This window comes from Vicia villosa, linkage group LG5, assembly GCF_029867415.1.
Source record: "Vicia villosa cultivar HV-30 ecotype Madison, WI linkage group LG5, Vvil1.0, whole genome shotgun sequence".
In the NCBI taxonomy this organism is placed as follows: domain Eukaryota; kingdom Viridiplantae; phylum Streptophyta; class Magnoliopsida; order Fabales; family Fabaceae; genus Vicia; species Vicia villosa.
Window position 1 is genome coordinate 119,649,498 of NC_081184.1, and position 27,245 is coordinate 119,676,742.

Here is a 27,245-nt window from a genome sequence, read left to right on the forward strand (position 1 = left end):
CTGCTAGAATGGATTTCCGTTGGTTCTGTCTTGGTAACTGCATTGCAATTCTGTCATGTTTGGCTACTTCTGAGCAATCCACTGCAATCATGGATCTCATAGAATCGCGTTGGGACGCATTAATTGGCGAAATGCCTGCAAAAATATGCTATCCAGCACTCGAAAATCATGAGTGGAGGATCACAACAGGCTGTGACCCTAAAAACACTAGATGGAGTTACCATAATGGAGGGTCTTGGCCGGTTCTTTTATGGCTTCTTACCGCGGCTTCGATCAAGACGGGAAGGCCGCATATTGCGAAACGTGCGCTTGACATTGCTGAGGCAAGATTGTTGAAGGATAATTGGCCTGAATACTATGATGGAAAGCATGGTAGGTACATTGGGAAGCAAGCTAGGAAATGCCAAACTTGGTCTGTTGCTGGATACTTGGTGGCTAGGATGATGCTGGATGATCCATCACATTTGCGTATGGTGGCTTTTGAGGATGATAAACTCCTAAAGCCTCAACATAGAAGATCAAATTCTTGGTGAGAGTTGAACAGAATGGTTCAAGGGAAGAAGGGAAGGTGAAACACTGTAAAGACTTTAATCAATGTAGTTTGCAGATATGAATTAGTTTGTGTATGGTTGGTGTCATCATACACACCACATAATTCCTAGGTTCATTCAATGCTGTATAAACTATGTAGTCTCAATCTTACTAGGTAGCAAAAGCCACTATTGGAAATTGATTCATGGTAATGGGTTGGTGAAAATAATTCTACTTCTTAGAAAAAAATTAAATCTAATTCATCCACTAAACATAAAAATCATTTAATTTATCTATTTTTTTTTATTTTTTCCGACAAACATCTAATTAATTTTAAGCATATTATAAATTATAATTTTATTTAATAGACAAAATACTTTTTTTTTTAAAAAATTAAAACAGAAAAAAAAACATCGGTTTTTTTATCACATAATACTTTTTAAAGAAAAATTTTATTTTTAAAATAATTGTTATAATGTTTCTGTTTTATTTAATTGTGTCTTTTTTTTAATTCCGTTTTTTCTTTCAATAGAAAAGTTATGCTATTTTATAAATTTCTTTTTAACATAAATTTTTATCACTTAATATGTTTTAATTTCAAAAAGACTTAAAGTGATTCATTAGATTTTTACTAAAAAAAATCCAATCAATTTAAAAAGTAATTTCTTAGTATTTTTTTCAAATTTAATAAACTTTTGAAAATGTCTCAGTTAAAATGATAAAATCCGGAAGCACGAAACAATTTTTTAAAATTAGTGAACCATACGATTCGGACAAAATGTGACATAATTCTGAGAGTAAAATTTATGAAGTCATTTTTTGGGTCAAACAATCTAGTGATTAGAATTTACTATTTAAAAATGAATAAATGGAGTGCCGCAGGTTCGAATCCGCGCCCCTATACTTTATTGTCTCTGCGCAGCTACTAACTAAGCTGGCTTAACGGGTCAGAAAGTCATGTTTATATCAATATTTTAAGCCTTTCATTTACGATCATAGAACATATTTTCTTAAACCCTCTAAAAAATTCTTTCATTCATATTCATTAATTTTGTTTGCAAACATAATTCAATTGTATTTCAACATCATAATCGTTTGAAGTTACAAATAGTGTACATATCTATCATTGATGATTTTAATAATTTTTTTTCATGATGACTCATGAATATTATCTAGAGAGTTCTATCTGGATACCTCCGGAGTGTATCATCTGAATCCTTTGAATGGATGCTTGAATTATCATTTTTTTATTGGTCGTAGGTGGTATGCATTCTAATGTTGTCAACAAAGTTAATGCTTCAGAGGATGGGGTTTCAGAAGATCTTTAACCCCGTGTTGTACACATTGATGTAGGAAAAGAATTTACCAATATATACGAGTTTACTCACGTGAGCATATGTTTAAATGAATCCATTTGAAAACGGTCAAATTAGGTTTTAGTATAGTTATCGGGAGGTCCCAATGTCACATTAGAAATGTAAAAGTTCCTAGTAGTTTTATGACATGGGTACCTAAAAGTTGTAGTAATAACCCCCGAGGACCTAAAAGTTCGGTACCTAAATTACCTTATTGAACTTGTGTAGGAATGTATTACAATTACCAATATGATTTTATTCTTGGATAGTGTTTGTTCAAGGCATATAACGGGAGACACATCTATGCTTATTGACTTCATCAAGAAAGAGCGCAGCTACATCACATATGGAGACAATACTTAATGTAAGATGTAGGTGAAGGTATTGTGGAAAATCCCTCCACAATTACCATGAATGGTGTGCTTTTAGTTAGAAGGTTTAAACACAACCTCTTAAGCATTAGTCAATAATGTGACAAAGGGTGCACTATAATTTTGACACCTCAAGTTGTTGAATCAAACATAAAAAGAATATAACGAGATAGTGTTTAAGGGTTTTAGAGTTGATAATGTCTATACGGTGAACCTAGATGATGTATCAACTAGTAGTACCAAATATTTAGTTACATGGAGTTAAAACTCTAGGTTGTGGCTTAGACATTGTGGCTATACTCACTTTGAATTATTAAATAAGATAACATCTAAGAATCCAGTAAATAGTCTACCTAAGATAAAGTTTTTAAAAGAAAAGTTACGCGATGCATGAAAATGGGGGAAAACAAACAAGAGTGTCTTTTAAATAAAAAAAATTGTGAAACTAAACCTTATGACCTTCTCCATATAGATCTTTTTGGTCCCTCAAGTAATAAATGTCTAGCAGACAATTACTATGTCTTTGTGATAGTAGATGATTTAACAAGATTCACTTAGACTTTATTTTTAGCGCATAAGGAAGAAACCTTTAAAGCTTTTGTTAGATTTTTTAAGCTTCTCCAAGATCAATTTTCCTTAAAAATAATCACCTTAAGTGATCATGTTGGTGAATTTTTTAATCACCACTTTGAAGAATTTTGTGAAGAAAATGGTATAACCCACAACTTCTCATGTCCGTGTACCCCACAAAATATGGTATTGTGGAACGCAGTTTTTTTTAGAACTAGCACGAACTATGATAAGTAAGATGAGTCTACCTAAGTACTTTTAGGGGAATACGATTAACACTATGTGTCACGTATTAAACAAAATGGTCATTATACTTATCATAGAGAAGATCTTATACGAGTCACTTAAAGGTAGAAAATAAGATATTTCTTATCTACAAGTTTTTTTTAACAAATGTTTTTCCTTAAATAATAGTGAAGACAAGTTAGGTAAGTTTGACGCTAAAGCAGATGAAAGTATATTTATTGGGTATTCTTCATCTAGCAAAATCTTATAGAGTTTTTAACAATAGAACCTCAATCATTAAAGAATCGATTCATGTAGCTTTTCAAGAATCCAAATCCTAAGAGACGGGGAAAGGTAGTCTGTTTGATTTTAATTTTTCAAGAATAGTCACAAAAGACTTAGTCAAGGAAGGCACTCCATATATAGATCCTTCAAAGAGTAACAACATAAAAAATGATAAATAGAAATGGAACAAGATGAAGACGAACAAGCTATGTCAGGTGAGGTTCTTCGAGACTGAATGGTCATAAAAGACTATCAGTTGGACCATATTTTAGGAGGCGTGATGACAAAATTACTAGCAAGTGTACTAGTGTTGTTAACGAAGTAATAAAAATAAATCAGTCTCCACAGAGATTGCGAAATTAAAACAAGGAATGTTATGCGATGTAAATTAAACAGTAAATGGGGGGGGGGGGTTTAAGATTGTTTTGGTTGAAAACACAAGAAAAGGGTTTTATAACGATAATGAGAAAAGCGGTCAGGTTTTATTGTCAAAATCCCCTATTTCTACTTGAACCATAAACTGACTTGGGCGTTGGAGTGCCAACCATGTAAGTGCCCCTCTTAGGTCCACTGTATCAGAGATGACAACATCGATTATCAGCGTTGTATCAACACCAATACCTCTAATTTAGGAAGCACCGTGATCGAAACCTTCAACCTATAGTGTCACATCCACGAATTGCATCGGAAACTCCGTTCAACCGTAATTTCTACAATCTATCATCATTTATGATTCTGCAACTAGGGGTGGAAATATGCCAGGCCGATAACAGGGGCCTACAGACTAACCTACACAGACTCAGGTCATGCCACACATTTTTTTAAATAGAAAAGGCATAGGCTTTTTTATAAGCTTATTTAGTTAAAAAGGCTAGGCCTCAGGACAAAAAAAATCTTTTAAGCCTATCAGGCCGACCTATTTAAATAAATATGAATAATTTTTTTATTATCATTATGTTATGTTTTGTACTTTGAATTAAAATATATAAATAAAACTTGATTATCTTGAAAAACTCGTGAAAATAAGATAAAAATATTTGACAAATACTATTTTCATAAGTTCTCTTATATAAATATAGTCTCACAGAACTTATGTTAATTGACAAGTTAAAACAAGAAAATGCAAACACATTTTTAGTCCCTTGGTCTTTTAGTTAGTTAGTTAGTTAATTTATTTAAACATTATTTTAATTGCTTATTTACATATGTCTAAAATAAATAGGCTTTTATGTAGACTAACAAGATAACCAGGACTTCGAAAATGTCAGACTCAGGTCTAAAATAAGTCTACCACAGACTACAGGTCAGACTTAGACTTTAATTTTTTTGACAGGCCAAACTTAAATTTAGCAAAACCTAAATCCGTCCAACCTATTTCCACCTCTATCCGCAACTCTGCTACGGAAAAATACATTATCCTTAAACTATTCAATATTAGTCATCTTATATTATTTATTTTGTTGTTGAAAGATAATTTAACTTATTTGTATCCCTTATCTAATCCATTATCTCTTATAAGTTTCTCATGATTTAATTAATCAAAAATCTAATTCACATGCAATTTTAGTAAAAGAATTTTTATTTTATCAATCAATCATAACTCTCACCTCATTAAAAATGTTTGATTTTAATCACAACCCTACTATTAACATATCACAATCAAACTACTTTATCAATTATATATTATTATTTTGTGTCAAAAGTCAAATAAAAAATAACTTTCATGTAGAAAAAAAATCAAATCAAATCAATTATTTTGATAGAAAAATTACAAAAAAGTACTATTAACTATTAAGTAAAATAAAATCTATTCTAATTTAATCTCAACCTTACTAATTAATATATAATCTATAACACAATTACATAATTTGTTTGTTCGTGTGTTTTTGTTCTATTTCTATATCCCCTTCTCTCTCAAATCTATAGATCCTTCCAAGAAAGGGAACTATCTTTGTCTCTGTGCTGTGTCGTCTTTGTGTTTTCGAGCACTCACAAGCAAACCCTTTTCGCCATGAGACCTCAGAAAACATCGATCCACGCCATCTCCACATGGGTCCGGCGACAACCTCCAAAGGTCAAGGCTTTTCTCGCCGTCGTCTCCGGCATGGCCGCTCTTGTTCTCCTCCGATTCATCGTTCACGATCACGATAATCTCTTTGTCGCTGCTGAGGCTGTTCACTCCCTCGGTATCTCCGTTCTTATCTATAAACTCATGAAAGAGAAAACCTGTGCCGGTTCGTATTCCTTTCTTTCTTTCTTTCTTTCTTTTTCCGATTCGATGTGTATTTTGAATCTTTTTACATTTTTCGTTCTTGGGTTGTTGTTTTTGTTTGTTGGGTAGGTTAAAAATTTCCCCTTTTTTGTTCTATCAAAAAGATCGATTTTTTGGGATTTGTTTGTATAGATTTTTACCCCCTTTATTAGATTTCCTTAAAAGGGAATTGAATTTTGTCTTTGCTTTTCTATGGTTTCAATCAGATTGGCATTGTTTGGCTAGTTTCAATTTGTTTTTGCTTGGCCTAATTTTGTATTGTGACTTGTTTTTTTTGGATCAAGAAGAGACATGAATTGAATTTTTGATTTTGTGTTGATAATGGTTATGAATGATGTACACAGGATTATCACTCAAATCCCAGGAATTGACAGCTATATTTTTAGCTGTTAGGCTGTATTGTAGTTTTGTCATGGAATATGACATACACACCATACTTGATTTGGCGACTTTCGTCACTACGGTGTGGGTTATATACATGATTCGATTTAAGCTAAAGGCTAGTTACATGGAAGAGAAGGATAACTTTGCAATTTACTACGTGGTAAGCTCCGATTGTTTTATCCTATATTTAAACGCATTGTTTTTCATTCTCTTTTATGGTAAGTATGGTAGTTTAACATTATTAGTTTGAGTATTCAATGCAGTATCACTTGTGTAAATGCTCGGTTTTGTCACTTTTTGGTTGTAACATGTGCATTGCCTTCCATCGGCGTCATCTTGATATACTTTACTTTTGAAAATTGATGCAGGTGGTACCCTGTGCCGTGTTAGCCTTGGTTATTCATCCATCAACTTCTCATCATATATTGAACAGGATTTTCTGGGCATTCTGTGTATATCTGGAAGCTGTTTCAGTTCTACCCCAACTTCGGGTCATGCAGAACACCAAAGTATAGTTTCTTAACTTCGGGATCTATGTCTGTCTTCTAATGTATGGGATCTGATTCTACTACTTTCCTTTCTGAATTGTTTTATTTTGTACTTTCAGATCGTTGAGCCATTCACCGCTCATTATGTATTTGCACTGGGCGTAGCAAGATTCTTGAGCTGTGCTCATTGGGTTCTCCAGGTCTGTTCATGAAATTTCACAATTTTATTAGTCAGTACTTTGATTCATTTGCAAATTTATAACTACTCTTTTTTTAATTGTCTTTTTCCTGTTGATCAAGGAGTGGAATATGAACAAGTTTTGATAAATTTTAGTTTCTATTTTAACCTCAACGGTATAAGTATGACTACAGCATTTGTTGTTAAAGGGCAATTTGTGCTGTAAAGCTCTTGCTATTGTGTGAGAGTCAAACACAATGTAGGCTACAATTGACAAGGCGGTCTTACCCTGTATTTGGAAATGATATACTGATTTGACGACCCAAATCTGTAACCCCCAAGTTACATGGCAGCAACTCCTTCTTTTGCAATGTTTCTGCGATCTTATTGATGGTCACGTGGTTACAAGAATGCTGCTGTTATTGCCTCGTATCTTATGTTTTGTATTTGGATTTTGTAACCATAGGTCTCCTACTAACTTACTGTTTCTTGTAACAGGTGTTAGATACCCGTGGACATTTGTTGGTTGCCTTAGGATATGGTTTATGGCCGTCAATGGTTCTTATCTCAGAAATCGTCCAGACATTCATCTTAGCCGATTTCTGTTACTATTATGTCAAAAGGTTAGTATAGTTCATAATATAGTTTTACCATTTTACTACTTGTATCTGCAATTTTTTGCAGCTTTTGCTGGTAGCGACTTAAGATATGTCCAGCACAACTCTGCGCTGTTGTCCTAATTTTTGTTTATTTAATTGCAGCGTTTTCGGAGGACAGCTTGTTCTACGTCTTCCCTCTGGAGTGGTGTGATTAAAGATTTATGCCCTCACATTTTCTTTTAACTTAATCAGGCATCATGTTTGGTTACCCTTGTTAGACTTAGAGTACACTTTGTGTTGACATGCTTATTCTGTTCCTTGGTGGAAAGTGTAAAGTTGGGGATGAAAGTAAACTAAATATATTTTATGTTATGCGGTACGGTTATTTATTATGGTTCGAGATGTTTTATACTACATAAAGTCTCTATTTGATTAGAGTTTTTTTGTTACAACTATTTTCTTTACTTTATTAATATCGATAAACTTTGTATCACAATTGTGTGAAGAGTTTAAGCACAAAGGTTCCTAGCTAGAATCCCTTCAAAAGTGATTCCAGGTCCAAAAGCCAGTATCAATCCCCATTCAATATCTCCTCCTCCTTCCTTTCTAATCTTGTTTCCCTCTTCTATCATGTACTCCAGCACATAAACAATAGTATTACTGCTAGCATTTCCATAATCCCTAAGAGCTTTCCTACTAGCATTCAGCTTCTCAGGCAACAGCTCAAGCTTTTTCTCCATGCGATTCAATATCGCAGGCCCTCCTGGATGAACTGCCCAAAACAGCTTATTGTACTCCTTATTCTCCAACCCACCAACATCCATTAGTTTGTCACAGAATCCCTCAACATTGTCTTCGATTATCTGTGGAAGATCCCTCGCTAGCGTGAAGCTTATCCCCTCCTCTGTCAGTCTTCCGTCGATTTTCTTCTCAGTGTCTGGTATAAACTCCTGAGCTGAAGTATGAAGCTCAAACAACGGCTTCTCAGTTTCCAGTATAGGGTCTGAACCAATAATCATAGCACCAGCACCATCTCCAAAGAGTGCTACACCAACAAGATCATAGGGTCTATCAGCACTTGGTGGCTTGAATCCAATAATTGTTGTCTCTGAAGTAGCAAGCAAAACTCTACTTCCAGGGTTGTTTTCAGCTATGTCTTTTGCTACGCGCAAACCAGCTACACCTCCAGAACAACCAGCAAAATAGAGCATGATCCGTTGAACTTTAGGACTCAGTCCTAATCCGCTTGATAAATAAAGATCACCGCCCGGTAACCTAGCTTCACTAGACGAAACATAAACCACATGTGTTATATTCGATAAAGATCCACCCCAATTCTTTATGCATACTTGAGAAGCTTCAATCGCCATTTGTGTCACTGCCTTGTTACATATCTCTAGTCGCTGTTTCACAGTAGCCGTGCCTTCAACAGCAAGTTCTGGATACTTTTTGAGTATCTCGTCTGACATAACAACATACCTCGTTTTCACTGTCGTTGTCTTGCCTGTTGTTCATACCAAATCAAGCCAAATTTAATCGTTAGTATCACATAAACGCGGTTTTAGTAAATAAAACACTTGAGTTAGTATCACATAAACGCGGTTTTAGTAAATAAAACACTTGAACTAATGTGTGCATGTTTCACTATATATACTTACAAAGTCTAGCAAGTTTCTGCTTAAGCTCAGGATTGTCACAATTAGTGTCCCTGAAATATCCATCAACTAAATACTCTTGCATGACAAGCTGGTGAGGGAAAGCCTTGCCAAGAGCCAATATAGTAGCCTTACCTGGTGTGACATGCTTTGTGACACTTCTCACTATACCTTCATCTCCCATATTTCTTCTCTATGCAGTGAATGCTAGCTATCCACAATATTTTGGATAGGGAATGCACAAGTATATATAGTATTGTGTTTGTAGACATGCTGGGAGTAATAGTGTGACAAGTTTAGAATAAGCAATACATGAAGTGTGTACAATTGGTAAATGTGTGTTAGTTGGGAGGTAAGTCGTTCATAGTAATTGTGTCATACTTTAGTTGCTAGGATGAGGTTGAGGTTGGGACTTGGGATTTGATTCTTACTTGTATTGTAGGTATGTTTTCCTCCAATTTTGAACCGCTCTTCATATCACTAGTTCCTAGTGGAATTTATCTTAATTATAAGATCTCCCTATGTTTGAGAATCATAAAAAAATTAAATTGAGTACTTTATACTTGGATTGTAGGATTCAGTTCAGTAGTGTAAAAGTTATAAAATTGTTTTTGACGCATTATAAAATTTAAAATGAGCATTTTTTAAATATTCGGATTGTAGAATTTGAAGGTGTAAAATATCATAAAAAATTTAAGCGAGTATTTTACACATTTGGATTATGGATTTGGAAGTGTACAAGAAATTTGAAAATTTTGAAGTGAGCAATTTATATTTATAGAATGTAGAAATCAAAAAATATAAAAATTTCTGGTGTAAATGTAGTTACTAATATTGTGACACGACCAAATATGAAATACTGCGTAAAAACTGAAAAGTTGTTAACTTTGATTACAAATCTGGATATTCAATTAAAATATTAAAACCGATATTCGAGGAAATTTGTTGGGTGACAAATTTATTTTAAATCAATAAACATACTTGTCAAGAGTTTTTGATAATTCAAATGAAACTAGTTAATATGAGGTGTAACTGGTTAATACAAGGTATAACCGCTTACATTTTTTTAAAATAAGTCAAAAGTGTTTTTGGAGTTGGTGTAACCGGTTACTCATTAACAGTAACGAGTGGTTATCACTGTTTGTTATATTTTTTTGTTATTAGTAGCTGTAATCGGTTGCAGGTTTTGTGTAACTGATTATAGGTCTGAGTTTTTGTTTTTTTCTTTTTATTTGTGCTTGATGCTTTGTATCCCAATCACTTGTATATATATTTTAGAGGTGTGATTGTTATTGTTAATCAATGAATGAAATGTCAATTCTCACCCTTAATTCTCTCTCTCTCTCTCTCTCTCTCTCTCTCTCTCTCTCTCTAATTCCCCATCTCTCTCCACATTCAAACCCTCTATTGTACACCAAAGTGTGATTCTAATTTCTAACATGGCATCAATAGCCTGATTTGATCCACAAAATACCTAGTGTGCAACCAGAGTTCTGTCTCCAATGAAAGAATCCCTACAAACCTACTTGTCCTTGATGCGAAAAATTACGACAAATGGTGCAAACAAATGAAAGTGTTGTTTGGCTACCAAAATGTTCTTGAAGTGATAAAAAATGGAGTGAATCCCCTTGTCCAAGGGTGCAACATATGCACAACAAGCAACACATAAGGAAGAGAAAAAGAAAGACTTTAAGGCGTTATTCTTGTTCTATTAATGTGTCGATGATGACAATTTTGAAAAGGTTGGTGATTGCGAATCGTCGAAGCAAGCGAGGGAAAATATGGAAAAGACATATGATGGAGCTGAAAGCGAAGGTGGTGAGGTTATAAACTCACAAACACCAGCTTAAATTGATTCAAATGGAGAAAAATGAGACAATCAACGATTACTGAGGATAATTACTCGATTGTTGAACCAAATAGAGTCATGCGGAAAAACTGTTACAAAGTAGAATGTTGTATCGAAGATCTTGCGTTCTTTGACGACAAGATTTGACAATATTGTGGTGGCGATTGAGGAATCGAATGATCTTGCGATGTTGAAAAAAGAGGATCTTCAAAACTCTCTTGAGACTCATGAATAAATGATGGAGGGGAGAAATAATGACAAGGCAAAGACGAAGATAGCTTTGCAAGCTCGGTTCTATAAGAAGAACAAGAAGTCGAAAGAAAAATGACTCATGAAGAAAAAAAGAATTTTCAGAATTTTAGTAGAAGAGAGTCGCAAAATTCAAAGAATCCGACTTGTTAAAAGGGTGAGAGCAGCTGCAACAAGAATGGTACTCAAGACAACTTTAGAGGTGAAAAGGAAAAGTTTGACAAGAGCAAGATGTAATGCTTTAATTATAAAAAATGTGGTCATTATGCAAGAGATTGCAACGCAAACAAGAAGAAACCTCAAGTGGTAAAGCCATGGTTGCAAGACAAGAGTTTAATGATGATTGCCCACTCTTGGTCATGGTTATAGAAAGGAAATGCAGTAGCAGCAAGCTGCAGGAGAACAACAACAACAGTTTGGGAACATTGCAGAAATGTGCTGTAATCGATTACGTAAAGGCAACAATCGGTTATAGGTAGCAGAAAAAGTTATGATGAGTGCGAAAGAGGGAGTTCAACTCATATGACAGGGAGGAAAGATTGGTTTTTCAAAATTAATCAAGCCATGAAGAATAAAGTAAAATTTGTGGATGACACCACTTTAGCGGCCGACAAAACCGATGATGTTTTGATCATGAAGAGACATGGTGGGCATTGCTTGATTAAAGATGTATTATACATTTCTCGAATTAAATGTAGCTTTCTAATTATTATCCAATTGTTTGAGAACAATTACTGTAAGTATAAGAGTGCACCTAAGAGGGGGGGTGAATTAGGTTTTCAAAATTTAATCGGTTTTATGAGAATATTTCTAATACTTTTTGGTTAAGTGTTTGAAGGTTTTTGTAAGGTTCTTTTCTTTTCTTTGGTAATGGTGATAAAAGCTATAAAGTGCCGAAAAGTAAAGGACGCAACGATATATACTGGTTCCCCTCACAATCCGAGAGTACTCCAGTCCCCTTTCAAACACGAAAGAGATTTCACTATAGTTAGAAATATTGTACAATCCTATGTCAACTATCTAACCTATAGGGTGATCAAAGGTTCTTAACACCTTTAAGATCAAATCAATACTAATGTGAATGAAGAACAATCCTCTTCAAACACAACACTTACTTCCAACAATCCTGGATAGTAAGGAGATAATACTTTTGAATTTATACAAGAGATTTAGATGAAATTTGTATAGCACTATCAATCTTGGATTGATCTTCTTCTTCAAATAAACAATTCTAACAATGAATATAAATGTTCACAATGTATGCATGAAACTTTGAATAGATTACTCAATGAAAATGTGTATGGAAAGTTTCACTTGAAAATGAGAATTTATGAACACTTGAGAATATTGAAAGATGAAGAATATGGTTTATGAATTGTTAATGAAGAAGGTGATTTTTGAATATGAAAGATGTGTAATATATAGTGTGTAAAACACCTCTTCAAAAGGTTATTTTTCCATGAAGCAATGCAATGTTTAAAAGATATAAAGACAATTTCGTTTGAGTGTAAAATGCAATGGAAAAACACACTGGTTCAGTAGGAACCGGTTCCTGCCTGGGACAACCCGGTTCCTGCTGAACGTTACAGCAGAAAATTTGAATTTTGAACGTGGGAACCGGTTCCTGCATAGGGACAACCCGGTTCCCCATAGTAAACCACAGATTGCTGAAATTTGAGAATGCTGGGAACCGGTTCCCCCATAGGGACAACCCGGTTCCTAAAACCTTTATTTTGAATTTTAACTATGAAAAAGGTTTTAAATGAACTCTTTGATATATGAGACTTGTTCATGATTATGATATGCATGAGAGTATATTTTGTGAACAATTATATGTCAAAGTGAGTATTGTTTATACCTTTGCCATTTATTGCTTGATTCTTGAATCTTTATTATTTCTTCAAGACTTTGAAATTGTGTGTTCTTTGCTTTAAGACTTGAGATTCTTTTTGCACATCCTTTATGAAAGCTTGATGTCCATATTGTCTTCATCAAAACAAACTATGCTTGGGATGCTTTTGCAACTACATTCTCCCCCTTTTTGATGATGACAACCAAGTCTTGAAAACGTTTTTGAAGAGAGTTGTTTTGTGCTTTTGAAAAAGTGTTTGAACAATGCAAGGCTCCCCCTATGTTAGAGACTCCCCCTAAATCCATGATTCCTTGATTTATGGTGATGAGTTTTACTTGATAATTTTAACAATGGCCTGCATTTTCTTTGAACAAAACAACAATACATGCATATTCTTCTCCCCCTTTGTTATTATCAAAAAGGATGGGAAAAAAGATAAAAAGATATGAATTATAACACAAATGTAAAATACCACAAAGTTAGCACACAAATGAAATACTACAAACGATACGAAACGTAGTTTGTTACGGTTACAACATAAAACAATAATAATCCTAAACATCACGAACATGAATGGAACATTGTCTAGAAAGCATAAGTAAAATACGAATAATAGAAAGAAAACATTACAAAGAAATTAAAGGAAATAAATTAATCACTTTCATCCATGTGTTCTTCATCATCATCATCATCTTGTTCATCTTCTTCTTCGCTTCCTTCCTCTCCCTCATAATGAGCCAATATACGCTTTTGAGTCCGTTGAATTTCCCGCATTTGTCTTCTCATAAGGTTATGCTCATAGTCATTCTCCCTCTTGTTGTTATCAATAGATGTTTGAATAGAACACAGCTTTGCAAACATCATATCCATTGTATATCCACCTTCGGGAGGTTGAGGAAATTGTGGAACGGTTGGCTCAAAATCAACTTTGTAGACAAATCTACCTTCACGATCCATAACTATTCCTGTATTTTTAAGAGCGGTAGCAGAAGTGATAGCACACTCTTGTTCATCCATATTTTTCTTTGGTTCCCTTTGGAGGAGAACACCAGCATTCCGAACAATATGAGAGATGGCCCTTGCATAAGGTAAGCCTCCTTTAAGGGAAGCCATAAGCTGCATGTGGCGCATAATTGAAAGTGCCCAATTCACTTCAATGCCACGTCTCAGAGCAAGCAGAACCATTAACTCGAACTCATTGACCCTGGAATGGTTAGAATTCTTTGGAAATAAAACATAAGCGATGATAAGATGGAGCATCCTATCACTTACCGATAAGCTAGAACCGAACATGTTAAATTTGGTAGCAAGTTGTTGTCGAACTGTGTCGCGTTGAGTTGGTCGGCACATATCCACAAAAACATCCATCTTACTATATGGTTGCCAATCCTCCGGTATGTTACCTTGAAGGAGCACTAAGCCTTGAGATGGAATGCCTAACACTCTACCAAATTCTTCAACATCTAAGCATATGTCCTTATTTGAAACTTTTGACAGTAATGTGAAATCATCAAATTCATCGGTCACTATCTTAAGGTTATGATAAAATTCTCTAACCAAATCCGGGTAATAATCACCATGGTCAAGCACAAAATTAGCTACCCCTGCATTAGCTAGTCTAGCCGGAAAAGAGAAACTGTGAGTAGGGAAATCCGGGAGTTTACCGTATTTTGCTTGAAGGAGTTTCCGACTACGAATGTTGAAAGTGAGTCTCCGACTCTTAACAGTTGGTTGATGCTCTTGAGGATCTTCACTGGACTCTCCAATCTTATTCTTTCCTTTTGCACTTCTTGAGACTTTGGGTGCCATTGTTGAAAGGAGTTGAAAGTTAGGGTTTGGGATTTTAGGATTTGGTGAGTGGAGAAGGATTTGAGTGAATTTTGTGAAAGAGTGGTGGATTATATAGTGTTTAGAGGTAGTGGGTAATTTAATTTGGAGAGTTATGGAGAGATAATGGAGCTTTGATTGGGGTTTGACTATGGAGGTGGAAGGGTGTTTTGGAGAAGATGAAGATGAATGAATGTGAATAATGAAAGTAAATGTGTGTGAATGAGAGTAAAAGAAAATAAATGTGTGGTGTGAAAAGGTATAATGTGTATTAAATAAAATAAGAAAAGAAAATAAAATAAGGAAGAGAAAGATTAACCACACAAACCTTTCACGTACAGCCAAAAAGGAATAAGTGAAATCTGAAAAATGTACGTGGGAACCGGTTCGTCCCTACATGGGAACCGGTTCCTGAGACACAAAGAAAACACGCCTCTGGAAATTAGTATGGGGAACCGGTTCGTCCCTACATGGGAACCGGTTCCTATACTACATTAAAAAGCACTCCAACCTCTTCAATCGGTAAGCATTATGAGTTTTAGATCTATGCTTAAAATTGATATTAGGGTGTTTACAAATAGGAAAATATGTATTAGGTTAGGTTGGTACTGGTATTTAGGATGTTTAGAATGTGTAGACATAGGTTTAAAGTTTGATTTTGGGGTCTGCCGTTGTAGGTTGCAGAAAAGCTCTGCGCAGGGGTGTTTCGGAAGTTCATTTCTGAAAACACCTCCATCCCAGTTTCGGAAATGAACTTCCGAACTGTATCAGAAGTGCATTTTTTTTTTGTTTTTTCATTTGTCTCGCATATTAATCGATTTTGATTGTTTACAGGAACATGTCAGGCAACCAGCCAGCACGCATCAGACAGGGCAGGGAGTCCCAGACTGCGTCGGCTAGACGCGAGCGGGCGGCGGCGCAGCTGGCGTCGACACGCGGGCGGGGCCGGGGACGCCGTGTGCACGTTCCACAGGACTTGGTGGAGAGTTCATCTGCTTCAGGCTCTAGGAGTAGGCTGGCTCGGGTATCTTCTTCCCGCCAGCGAGAGGAGGAGGATGAGGATGAGGAGGAGGAGGAGGAGGTCATACCGGATGTTGACCCTCCAGTCGGGGAGGAGGAGGAGCAGGAGGAGCAGGAGGTGGATAGCTATCCGGGAGGGCCTTTTGACACTTCCCTGCTGATTCACTACCAGGATCACGTCGCTCGGCGGATCTGGGAGGGAGAGGTATTTTTTTTAACTTAGCCGTTTATTTGTCACCATTTTTTATAATTTTACCGTTTATTTCTCGCTTATTTGTTTTTTTTGTAACAGGAGAGAGAGCCATTGAAAATGGTGAACCACTCCAGGAAGATTTTCGGTCTGTTTAAACCAGCAGCTCAGTGGTTTAACGACCATGTGCGAGGTTCAGGGCTTAGCGGGCTCTGCATGACCGGGTACACCACCATCAGCACCGGCATGCAGGGGGCATTTGTGGAGCGCTGGCACAAGGAGACGTCTTCTTTCCACTTGCCGGTGGGGGAGTTGACGATCACCTTGCATGACGTCCAGTGTCTTCTCCACCTGCCTATTAGGGGGCCGCTGTTGGACCACTCCAGGATCCAGAGGGTCGAGGCCATTGAGTGGATGATGCACTATTTGGGCCTGCCGCACGAGGTTGCTCACTTTGAGTGCGTCACGACTTGTGGGCCTCATGTCTGGTTCACTACACTGAGCATCTATTTTGAGTTCCACCTGGACGCGGCGGCCGAGCAGGAGGATAACGACCTATTCAGGGAGTACCACCGCGGATGCGCTCTCCGGTGCTGGTACATGCATGTGGTAGGCGCTGCATGCTTTGTGGACAAGAGTGCCAGGTACGTCGACGTGGCCTACCTCCGCTATTTCATGGACCTGGATACCGTTCACCAGTGGAACTGGGGGTCAGCTACTCTGGCATATCTCTACCAGAAGCTGAATGAGGCCTCTAACTGGAGGACGAGGCAGTTGGTCGGATCCTGCACACTGCTTACGGTACGTTTTATTTTAATACATTATCATATTTATTTATTTATATATGTTTCGTATTTAATTTTAATACATTATCTTGTTTCTGTTTCAGAGCTGGATCATCTCCTACTTCTCCCGCATCCACGGCTTTCACATCGATCCTGCTTACGTGGACGCCATGCCCAGGGCCGCCAGATACGCTCTCCAGAGGGGGAACGATGCGGTGGGACCATATCGTCTGTACTTGGAACGCACGATGCACGACGACGTCACCTGGAGGCCGTTCGTCGACTACGCTCAGATTGTCCCCTTTGACGGCATTGCTCTATATTCAGGCTGGTTGGCATGCAGGACCGACATCATGGTTCGATATCTCCCTGAGCGGTGCATGCGTCAGTTCGGATTCGTGCAGCGGATACCCAGGTCACCCTTTGAGGCTGCTCCCGACACTGTGACCCGAGTGCAGCTCACTGCCATATGGGAGCATTGGGAGGATCATGTGGTACCGCTGGAGTACCGTCTCACTCGGGTCACCCAGGACTGGCACAGTGAGGAGGGATACGTCACATGGTTCTACCGGGTGTCACATCCTCTTCTGAGACCCGACATTCCCGGCGCTCCTAGGCCAGCACACGAGGAGATCCTGGAGAACCAGCAGGCCGAGGATGATCACGCCATTGATCTCATGCCGATCTGCCAGCGGATATCGATGCTTGGGCGGGACGCGTTGGGTCGAGGTATCGTGGAGCGGGGCGGTCCAGAGGAAGTCGCCGTGATGGAGATGATCGTCACTGATGCGGACCGTGCGGCGACATACAGGCGGCAGAGGAGGTCTCAGGGGGAGAGGTTTAGGCACACCCAGTAGTGGTCGGGTTTATATATTTTTTGTTATCGGATTGTATTAGCACACTATTTTTATTTTTTTCGGTTTGTATATATTATTTTCATCGGATTAGTTTTTTTTTATTTATCATATTAGTATTTTCAGTTTATCTATTGCTTATTTTATTTGGCGTTTGCGTTTAATTAAAATGCGAGACTGTTATGAAAAACATAAAAAAAAAACACAGTTTCTGCATAATTCGGAAGTTCATTTCCGAAGACACCCCCCATGAGGTGTTTTCGGAAGTTCATCTCTGAAGACACCCCCCATGGGGTGTTTTCGGAGATGCACTTCCGAATTAAGGAAATATTTTAAAATAAAAAAGCGCTTCGGAAGTTTATTTCCGAAGCAGGGGTATTTTGGGATTTTCGCTGGGGTGACCCCCATAGGGAGGTGGCCAAAGAAAAAACCTTCTCAAGTTCACAACATCAATTTAGTTCACAACCCGTTGCATTCCATTCGCTTCATCACATTTTTATGTACACATACTTGTCTATTTTTTAAAGTCATTCACTCATCTATTCAATATCTATTGCATTTGTATTTCAACATAACAATTTGTCATAAAATTCATTTACATATAAGTGTTATAAATTTGATAATCAATTTCACTTCATTCTTAAATTTTAACTTGTTCAAGACTCTTAAATTTGATAAATTCCTATTAAAATTAATATGAAAGGGAGATTTTTCTTAATGTAAAAAACTGTTAAATCAAAATTGTGAGAAAGGTAAAACAGAATTTTCAAGAGAAGAGTAAAATAGGGACTTTAGCCAAAAGAGGGGTAAGCAAAGTAGTGAAGGGGTGTGAAAATGTTTTATCATATAACTGATGTTGGGCCTATCGTAAATCAGGCCCATTCAAATTAACAGATTTCATTTCAGTTTCACTCTGCATCGATAACGAAAACCGTAACTGAATTTCCCGTCGACGAGATAATGCTAAGAAATCTCCGATTCCGGCGACGCCCCCGTTACGGCGGCATTATATGCGCCGTCGTTTCAGCACTTCTTCTCTTAACATCACTCTCCCTCCTCCGCCGTCACACTCACCGTCGCTCCCTCTCTCACGAGATAAACTTCGACTCCCTCCTCTCCGATTCATCGAACGAGGATACAACCGGCGGAGAGGACACAATCGACGCACTTGACATTGTGGAAGAACAGGCTCCGGAATCAACAACAGACGCCGAGGAAGACGACGAGCCAATCGAAGAGAGCAACAAAGCTTCAGGCTATTTCTTCTACCACGTAGAAGGTGTAATCAGAAGATCATTCAACAAGCGATCGATGATGACGATGACGGAGGAATCAAATCAAGGATTCAGGATTTTCGAAACGAATTCGGAGGATCGCGGGAAGACCGCGTTTGGTTCCGATGACGTGGCGGTGGACGAGTACGTGAGGACGAAGATGATGCAAGTGAAGGGAATTGAGGACGCGCTTTTGTTGAAAGTTGGTAAGAAGCCTTTGAGAGAAGGTTGGAGTAATTGGTTTGATAAGAAAAGTGATTATTTGAAGAAGGATAAGATGTTGAAGTCTAATTTGGAAGCTTTGAATCCTTTGCATAATCCTATTTTACAGGATCCTGATAGTTTTGGTCTCACTGGTCTCACCAAGGTTGATAAACTCTTGCAAAAGTCACTGGTAAATGAGTTAAAGAAAACTCCATTTCCTCCTAGGAAAATCACTAGGGCACCCAAGTTAGCAGCATAACTTACTCATAGGCAATGTAGCACCAACACCTCTGTAAAAAGCAGTGTATGTGTCCGTGGAGGAATCCTGCACGACACTTGTAATTACATTTAATTTATTATTTTTTCAAATTATTATTGATGTCGCCGTGGGTCGTGTTCCGGGTGTCCGTGCATCATAGGTGATAGGTTTTTTTTTAAAATATTATTTCATTTGTATTTTTTGATTCATTCAGTGTGGTATGGTTGTTGTAGACTGTTGATATTGATTGGTTGAAATTGAAACCACTTATACAATTGAGCCTGCATGATTTTATCTCACCTTGTGCAAATATGAGAAACTAGAATTACACCTTATTCGAGATAGTGTTCTTATAAGCTTATCTGCATCTACATTAGGCTTTTAAAAGTTCCAATGCAACGATGTAGTGGTGTGCATGCATGTTGACGCAATTGTACAATTGCACTTGTTCTGCCCTTTTTTTTTGGCAAGAAAAGGAATTTGTTATTGATTAAAGACAGTGAGAACGAAAGAAAACAATTTTTTGTCTGTTTCCCAGAACGAGTTGCTCTTGTGCGTCTGAGATTACATAGTGAGAGAGGTAACTTGTCTTGCCGCCCCTCAAAACCAAATGGAACTTGATGGAATGCAGAAGTGGGCTGCAACCTGCAAATGTACTGCGTGCCCTTTACCCGAGGCCATCGATGTAAGTTGTGTTAGATAGTTTGGTAGTCTGCAATGCTTTCAAATGTTAAAGTTAGTTATTTATCCATCTATAACAAGAAAACTCAGTTTTTTACTGCTCCCTGTGCCGAGTTATCCTTGCTTTATTCATCTTTCATCCATCCACTTCTCTTCATATACTTAACTAGATTTTCTGGGCATTCTGTGTATATCTGGAAGCTGTTAATAACTGGTTGCATTACTTTCCTTCTGAATCGTTTCATTTTGTACTTTCAGATTGTGGAGCCATTCAATGCTCATTATGTGATTGCACTTGGCATAGCAAGGTTCTCGAGCTGTGCCCATTGGGTTCTTCAGGTCTGCCACTGTTCATGAAATTTTGTATTTTCAGTAGTCAGTCAGTCCTTTGATTCATTTACAAATTCAGAGGTTACTTGATTTTTAGCGTGTCCTAGGGATTGATATAACTTAGACACATTTTTCTGAATTGTTTTTCCTGTTGATCACAGATGGAGTATTAACATTATTTGATAAATTTGAAGTACTGTCTACTCTAGAAATATTTTCTGTTTTCATTTTTTGACATAAGTGTGTTCAATTTAGCTTGTTAATAAGACATGAGACTCTTAAAACGAATAATTGTGATGTAGAGAATATGAAATGTCAGTTAGAGATGATGCATATTTGAAAATAATAAAAACAATCTTTTGACATTTTTTCGTTTTTTCAAAATATGCATACAATTTTTCTTGTTAGAAGTAAATTAACAAATTTTATGAAATAAGAAGAAGAAACGTTTTCACAAAATAAATGAGGCCTTGGTTTCTCGTCATTTTAATTGGTATAAGTTTACAAAGCCATTTCTTAAAGGGCATCTTGTGCTGTAAAGGTCTTGCCATGTTGTGAGGTTGAAATTATTGTGAGTGTATTGTAGAAGATACTAATTTGACGACCCAAATCTGTTATCTCCTAATCACATGGCAGCAATTCCATTTGTTGCGCCAGGTCTAACTTAATTTAAACAATCTTTTCTCTGGCAGAATTTTCAGAGTGGCATGTGTTTTGCCTATATCTTGTTTTTCTCCGAGCCAATGTTTGCGTGTCCGGGCTCTTTATCCTTTGTTACATGTTATTTATAACCATCCGGCTACAAGCTTGCTACTATTCCTGGCTCGCTTCTTTTGTGATTTAATTCTTATACGCTTGCTTCTCTGCATGCATGTTGACACAATTGTACAACTGCATTTGTTCGGCCTTTTTTTGGGGAAAAGTAGTTTCTTATTGATTAGAGAGAGAGAACAAAAGAAAACAATTTCTTGTTTGTTTCCCAGATCGCGCTGCTATGTGTGTCTGTGATTACTTATTGATAGCATGAACTTGTCTCGCCGCCCCTCAAAACCAAATGGGACTTGATGGAATTCAGAAGTGAGCTGCAACCTGCAAGTGTCCTGAGTGCCCTTTACCGAAGGCGATCGATGTAAGTGGTGTTAGATAGTTTGGTAGTTTGCAATGCTTTCAAATATGAAAGTTAGTTATTTATCTATCTATAATGAGAAAATTGAGTTTTTTTTACTGCTCATCATATAGTTGACAGGAATTTTGTGATCATTCTGTCTATATCTGGGAGCTGTTTCTGTACGACCCTAACTGCTGGTCATGCAGAACACATGTATAATTTCTTAACTACAGGATCTACGTCATCGTCTAATGTAAGGGATCTGATTACGTTACATTCCGTTCTATATTGTTTCATTTTGTACATTCAGATTGTTGAGCCATTCATTGCTCATTATGTAACTGCACTAGGTGTAGCAAGATTCATGAGCTGTTCTCATTGGGTACTTCAGATCTGCATCTGTTTGTGATATTTTGTATTTTATGTAGTCTGTCTGTTCTCTGATTCATTTACAAGTTCAGAGGTTACTTGTTTTTTGGCAAGTGTTAGGGATTGGCAAACCTAAGAGGCTAAGACACATTTTTCTGAATTGTCTTCCTCTCGATCAAGGAGTGGAATATTAACATTATTTGATAAATCGTTAGGTCTCAATTACTGTGAAAACATTTTCTGTTTTCATTTTCTAAAATATGTATACATTTTAATTTGCTAAAAAGAAGATGTGAGACTCTTAGATGAATAATTGTAATGGAGAGAATATAAAATGTCAGTTAGATTGGTGCATTTTTGGAGATAATGAAAACAATCTTTTTGACAATTTTGTTGTTTCCAAAAAATATACACAATTGTTTATTTCAAGAGTCTAGTATCTCCTTGTTAGTAAATTAACATAGATTTTATGAAATAAAATTAGATAACCTTTTCATAAAGGAAACAGGTCTTTTGTTTCTAGTAATTTTCAAATGTATATAAGTTTTCTAAGCCATTTTGTAAAGGGCATCTTGTGCTGTAAAGAACTTGCCATTGTCATATTGTCAGGGTCAAAATCATCGTGGGTATATTGTAGGCTACATTTGACAAGGCGGCCTTACCTTGTGTTTGCAGAAGATGCTAATTTGACGACTAAAATCTGTAATCTCCCAATCACATTTTCAGTGTGGCATGTGTTTTGCCTGTAGCTTATTTTCTTTTCAAGCCATTGTTTGCATGTTCCGACTCTTTATGTTTTGTTACATGTTATTGATATCCATCCGGCTACAAGCTTGCCGCTATTCTTGACTAGCTTCTTTTGAAATGTATCCTAATTAGATTTTGTAACAGCAGATCTCCTACTAACATACTATTTCTTGCTCAGATGTTAGGTCCATGTCGACATTTGTTGGTTGCCTTGGGGCATGGTTATGGCCGTCAATGGTTATCATTTCAGAAATTGTCCAAACCTTCATCTTAGCAAATTTCTCTTTCTACTTACTATTATGTCAAAAGGTTAGTATAATTTTTATCAAAGCGCTTTTGGTTTTTACTTGTTTCTGCATTATTTTGTAACTTCTTTCTTGGTGCAACACGTAAACCGTCGATTCCAATACAATAAAACGTGAAAATAATGAAGCAGTTAATTGAATTTTTGTATTGATGTGGTTTTTTAACGGGGTTTTCATCAAATTGATGAGCAAAGGTGCACAAATTAGCATTGTTTGCGGCGACAAAAGTTTGGAAAAAACTAGTTATTTTGTCTTGATTTATAGGAAAGTGGATATTCAGTAAGCTGAAGCATATTCATTTGTTAGGTATTCACGCAGGCAGCAGCTACACGATTCCAACACTCATTAGTCAATGCACATAACAATTAACGTCATGGAAATAATAACATGTTGCAGTGAGCACTTGTTAAACACTAAATTCTAAAGGGTTGTTATCAACCATCAATTACAAAACCCAATAATAATCCTTATCCTTTTCCTTAAGTAGACAAAGACTTCCAATGTCTGTTGAGACTTGCGGAGGAATTGTATGGGGCCCAAAAACCCTTCAATAGGGAAGTTTCAGGCTTCTATTGGAGCACATGAGATTTTCAGCCCGGAGGTAATGATTCAATACGACTTTCAGTTATTATATAAATTAACAATATCTTTTTTTTTAGAATTTATATTTTCTCATGGTTGTGAGAAGCTTCACCTCTAATAGCGATCGTGACAAATAGAACTAAATATGAATTCTTAGGATGGAAAATGGTCAAAGTTTAAGAATAGAACAACCTCACCAATTACAATATCTCAACATGTCTCACGTCAGATAATATATCAGATAATATATGCCTCAAGATACTTTACAAATGGGGACAATTTTCATCCCTCAATGAGTCATCTGTTATTAAATTTCCCCTATTGAACTATCCACCATTTATTTGCACGCTCTCTCTTGGGCGTGAAGGTGTGTCTTAAGAATCTCATATCAGACAATATATAACTATGTGTTTATAAATGGAGACAGTCTTCATCTTACAAGTCGGTTTTATAGGAATGAGTTATACCCCACAATAATTTCTCAATCACAATAGAAGACCTCATTGTAGAACATTCATCATTAAAATTTTGGTCTATCTATGTAAATATTTTACGTTTTAATTTTTACCCGATTATAATAAAAAATATTTAAAAAGACTGATATACGTGAGAATAATGAATTTAGTATGACTTCAATTACAATTTTGAAAAAAAACAACGTCGTTGCTATAATGTAAGACTTTAAAAAGAAATAAAGAAGTCTTATATGATATGAACGTCTTACGCTGAGTAAATATATTTTTATTATATTAAATTGATAATTAATATGGTCAATCTACATAACTCAATTAAATATATCGATAAGAGAAGGTGGATGTTATCTATTTGATTTATAACTAAAAAAAATTTAATGGAAATTGAATTTGTGTTGGGGGAAAATTATACGTAGAACTTAAATTGCCTTCCTTTTTTTGTCACTATATTATAAAGCATTTGAGTTTCATCAAAAAAAAAAAAATTTACTTCAGTTAAAATTTGATTGATACAGAGCATTTGAGTTTCATATCTAGTTGAAAGATGTAGTTACATATTGCTTATTTCCTAGCTAAACTCTGAATTATTAAGATCTCTTTCTCCTAATAAAAATCAGTAGATTAAAAAACAGTTGCTTTTTATAATATAAGTAGCATGTTAACATTTTTTTTTTCCAATGCTGTGACTCAATTTTCATAGATTTTTCCCTATTCCCTTTTCTATTCAACCAAAAATTGTTTAACTTCCTATCACTATCTACGTATGTAAAATAATAACAATCCCTTTTTTCTTCATATTTAGACATGGAAAGCAGCTTTAACAGAATTAATTGCAACTGCCTCACTAATGTTCACCTTATCTACCTGCATTATCGCATGCTTGGACTCACATGAAGTTGATCCTAAGCTTAGTGTTCCCTTTGTAGTCTTCATCATAGTATTCCTATTCTTAATTGTCACAGTTCCTCTATCAGGTGGCCACATGAGCCCTGTTTTCACTTTCATAGCTACTCTAAAAGGTGTAACCACTCTTTCTCGTGCACTCCTTTACGTCTTAGCACAATGTATTGGCTCGATAATTGGTTTCTATATACTCAAGTGCGTGATGGATCCAAGACTAGTAAACACATATTCATTGGGAGGTTGTGCTATTGGTGGCAAAGGACTCAATTCTAGTATCAGTCAGTATGAAGCTTTGTTATTGGAATTCTCTTGCACATTTTTAGTACTCTTTTTGGGTGTTACATTGGCTTTTGACAAAAAAAGATCAAAGAATTTGGGCTTGCCGATGGTATGTTTGGTCATAGCTGGTGCCATGGCGTTGGCTGTATTTATGTCTGTAACTGTGACTGGACGGGCCGGTTATGCTGGTGTTGGGCTTAACCCGGCAAGATGCTTAGGTGCTGCATTGGTTCATGGAGGTTCACTATGGAATGGGCTTTGGGTTTTTTGGGTCGGGCCTATTTTGGCCTGTTTAATCTATTACAGTGTCTCTATCAACCTACCAAAGGACCATTTAGTTTTGATGGATGAAGAATATGATGTCTTAAAGTTGGCTATTGGTTCTAGTGGGACAATAACTAAGGGTGACATTTCAAAGGAGACTTTTTATTCTGCCTCTCATATATCTCAAACCACTTGATTTTGTCTGGTTTATATAATTCGAAGGTGAACGTTTGTGTTGTATATTCCAACAAGTTAAGTGTTTTGAGAAATGTTGAGTGTTTTAATTTATATCACAATAGAAGAAAGTGAAGTTGATTTTCAAGTTATGTGTACAATGGGAGATGATAAACTTTGTGACTTTGTTGTATGCTACTTAAACAACTACTACCACTTACTATATTTGGTCCATTGAAAGGAACAATTCTCATTCATTTTTCTCCATCAATATGACTTTTTTTTTTCCAATATTCGAAATTAGAATTTATGGTTCAGTTATTACTTGGGACTTATGTGAGTGTGTTCTGGCTTTTCAGTATTTAAAAACAGTTTTGAAAAACTATTTAAAAACTAGTATTTTGCTTTTTCAATTTTAAAATAATATAAACTTGAGAAAAAAAATTTAAAAAAATGTAAAAGTTAAAAAAACATGCCAATCAATAAAAAATTTCTATTTAATTTGTTATGAAACAATTTTTTTAAATATTTCTGAAAATTTGTGATTTTTTCTTTCTGAAAACTATTTTTAAAAGTTGTATAATTGTTCTATTTTAAAAATAAGAATATAAACTTATGGAAAATAATTAAGAAACTAAATAATTATAAAACAGTTTTAAAAATCAAGCTCGTCAAATCAAGTTTTCTAATTGATTTATTAAAAAAAGGTAATAATTAATAGATATTCAAGACTCTTATTTCTTCTGATGATAAGATATAATTCAAAGGTTATACTCAATTATTTGAGCTAATTTGAAATTGAATCAATCGGAAATATAATATCTTTTACTTTGTCTTTTTATACAAGGCATCGCTAAAACAAAGAAAGAAAAACAGTAAATAAATAAAAAATTCAACTTAGAACTCCTAAAGAGTACAAGAGAAGCGGAGATTCTAGCCTCGGAGGAGGGGAGCACCACCGACAAAAATAACATTAGTATAAGATCCCTTCTTAACTAAAAAGTCACTACAATCATTTGCTTCATGAAGAACATGAGAAAGAGACACCGTCCAAATTCGGCCCAACAAGTCATCAGTCTGGAAGAGCATGCTTGCATATGAGCGAAATCAGTGGTTAACTTTATCTAGGATGGTTTGAACTATATCCAAGGAATTGGTTTCACAAATCACAATTTGATAGCCCATATTAAACCTAAGGTTCAAATCAAACCATAACATTTTCTTTTAATTACTAGTTTAAATTGTTGATTATATATTATGTAATTAGTAATTAAGATTTTCTTGAATAAAAAATAAATTAAAATGTCTTGTCGAATAAGTTCCATTGATTACTAAAAACATTCTATTATTAAACGAATAAATTAGTTAATGTAGTAGAATTTAAAGTGTTTGATAACAAGATATGTTTATTTAATTTTTAATTTTTGTTAATTAAAATTGCATGATAAATTAAGATAAAAATAAAAAACAGTAAATTTTAAATTATAAGTAATTTAAATTATCTTATTAAAATAAATTGTAAACATAAAAATCAAATCATCAAACAATTTTTTTAAAACATATGTACTTATAAAATATAAACCATAAACTATAATCTTAAACCATAGAGCTAAATTATATGTCACATGTCTTAAATATATATATTTTTTTATATATAAAACAATAATAATTAAAAAAATTAAAGAAACCAAGAAAAGCTCAGCGTAAATTTGAATGCGCAATATTTTATTTATTATTTTTAATTATTTTAAAAA

The 27,245-nt window shown here is 35.7% G+C and overlaps 6 protein-coding genes across 11 annotated transcripts; 5 read left to right on the forward strand and 1 right to left on the reverse strand.

The window, feature by feature from the left end:
- The first annotated feature begins 8 nt into the window (after window positions 1–8).
- On the forward strand, window positions 9–533 carry LOC131605266 (probable alkaline/neutral invertase F). The gene has a single exon (XM_058877642.1). The coding sequence runs from the start codon at window positions 9–11 to the stop codon at window positions 531–533; it is 525 nt and encodes a 174-aa protein (XP_058733625.1).
- A 4,672-nt stretch (window positions 534–5,205) lies between these two features.
- Window positions 5,206–7,695, forward strand: LOC131602238 (uncharacterized). Its single transcript, XM_058874301.1, has 6 exons — window positions 5,206–5,571; window positions 5,954–6,153; window positions 6,362–6,502; window positions 6,601–6,681; window positions 7,158–7,282; window positions 7,421–7,695. The coding sequence occupies exons 1-6, from the start codon at window positions 5,349–5,351 to the stop codon at window positions 7,467–7,469; spliced, it is 819 nt and encodes a 272-aa protein (XP_058730284.1). The 5' UTR covers window positions 5,206–5,348; the 3' UTR covers window positions 7,470–7,695.
- A 72-nt stretch (window positions 7,696–7,767) lies between these two features.
- On the reverse strand, window positions 7,768–9,097 carry LOC131605267 (type III polyketide synthase B). The gene is made up of 2 exons (XM_058877644.1): window positions 8,917–9,097; window positions 7,768–8,762 (listed from the first exon to the last, which is right to left on the reverse strand). Exons 1-2 carry the CDS (start codon window positions 9,095–9,097, stop codon window positions 7,768–7,770), a joined length of 1,176 nt encoding a protein of 391 aa, XP_058733627.1.
- Window positions 9,098–18,407: 9,310 nt separating this feature from the next.
- On the forward strand, window positions 18,408–25,963 carry LOC131602237 (aquaporin PIP2-4-like). Of its 6 annotated transcripts, none has more exons than XM_058874300.1 (5): window positions 18,408–19,961; window positions 20,216–21,416; window positions 21,527–22,820; window positions 23,123–23,417; window positions 24,674–25,963. In XM_058874300.1, the coding sequence occupies exons 4-5, from the start codon at window positions 23,346–23,348 to the stop codon at window positions 25,511–25,513; spliced, it is 912 nt and encodes a 303-aa protein (XP_058730283.1). In that variant the 5' UTR covers window positions 18,408–19,961; window positions 20,216–21,416; window positions 21,527–22,820; window positions 23,123–23,345; the 3' UTR covers window positions 25,514–25,963. The 6 variants fall into 6 exon arrangements, with proteins under 6 accessions (XP_058730283.1, XP_058730281.1, XP_058730280.1 ...); XM_058874298.1 differs by having other exon boundaries at window positions 21,527–21,648; window positions 22,690–23,417; XM_058874297.1 differs by lacking the exon at window positions 23,123–23,417 and having other exon boundaries at window positions 18,410–19,961; window positions 20,216–20,296; window positions 21,271–21,416.
- On the forward strand, window positions 18,500–19,276 carry LOC131605268 (uncharacterized protein At4g19900-like). The gene has a single exon (XM_058877645.1). It carries the CDS (start codon window positions 18,500–18,502, stop codon window positions 19,274–19,276), a length of 777 nt encoding a protein of 258 aa, XP_058733628.1.
- On the forward strand, window positions 19,887–21,804 carry LOC131605269 (uncharacterized). Its single transcript, XM_058877646.1, has 5 exons — window positions 19,887–19,961; window positions 20,216–20,296; window positions 21,310–21,416; window positions 21,534–21,648; window positions 21,706–21,804. The coding sequence occupies exons 1-5, from the start codon at window positions 19,887–19,889 to the stop codon at window positions 21,802–21,804; spliced, it is 477 nt and encodes a 158-aa protein (XP_058733629.1).
- Window positions 25,964–27,245: the final 1,282 nt, after the last annotated feature.

What these genes read in the sequence shown, in the direction of transcription:
- LOC131602238 (XM_058874301.1), top strand. Translation starts at nt 5,349, where the DNA reads ATGAGACCTCAGAAAACATCGATCCACGCCATCTCCACATGGGTCCGG. An exon ending in GTGCTCATTGGGTTCTCCAG is followed by an intron (nt 6,682 to 7,157) that starts GTCTGTTCATGA and finishes TTCTTGTAACAG; the next exon opens with GTGTTAGATACCCGTGGACA. An exon ending in TGTTACTATTATGTCAAAAG is followed by an intron (nt 7,283 to 7,420) that starts GTTAGTATAGTT and finishes ATTTAATTGCAG; the next exon opens with CGTTTTCGGAGGACAGCTTG.
- LOC131602237 (XM_058874296.1), top strand. Translation starts at nt 22,701, where the DNA reads ATGTCGACATTTGTTGGTTGCCTTGGGGCATGGTTATGGCCGTCAATG. An exon ending in ACTTACTATTATGTCAAAAG is followed by an intron (nt 22,821 to 24,673) that starts GTTAGTATAATT and finishes CTTCATATTTAG; the next exon opens with ACATGGAAAGCAGCTTTAAC.
- LOC131605266 (XM_058877642.1), top strand. Translation starts at nt 9, where the DNA reads ATGGATTTCCGTTGGTTCTGTCTTGGTAACTGCATTGCAATTCTGTCA.
- LOC131605268 (XM_058877645.1), top strand. Translation starts at nt 18,500, where the DNA reads ATGCTAAGAAATCTCCGATTCCGGCGACGCCCCCGTTACGGCGGCATT.
- LOC131605269 (XM_058877646.1), top strand. Translation starts at nt 19,887, where the DNA reads ATGGAACTTGATGGAATGCAGAAGTGGGCTGCAACCTGCAAATGTACT. An exon ending in CTTTACCCGAGGCCATCGAT is followed by an intron (nt 19,962 to 20,215) that starts GTAAGTTGTGTT and finishes TTGTACTTTCAG; the next exon opens with ATTGTGGAGCCATTCAATGC. An exon ending in GTGCCCATTGGGTTCTTCAG is followed by an intron (nt 20,297 to 21,309) that starts GTCTGCCACTGT and finishes ACTTATTGATAG; the next exon opens with CATGAACTTGTCTCGCCGCC.
- LOC131605267 (XM_058877644.1), bottom strand. Translation starts at nt 9,097, where the DNA reads ATGGGAGATGAAGGTATAGTGAGAAGTGTCACAAAGCATGTCACACCA. An exon ending in GCAGAAACTTGCTAGACTTT is followed by an intron (nt 8,763 to 8,916) that starts GTAAGTATATAT and finishes TATGAACAACAG; the next exon opens with GCAAGACAACGACAGTGAAA.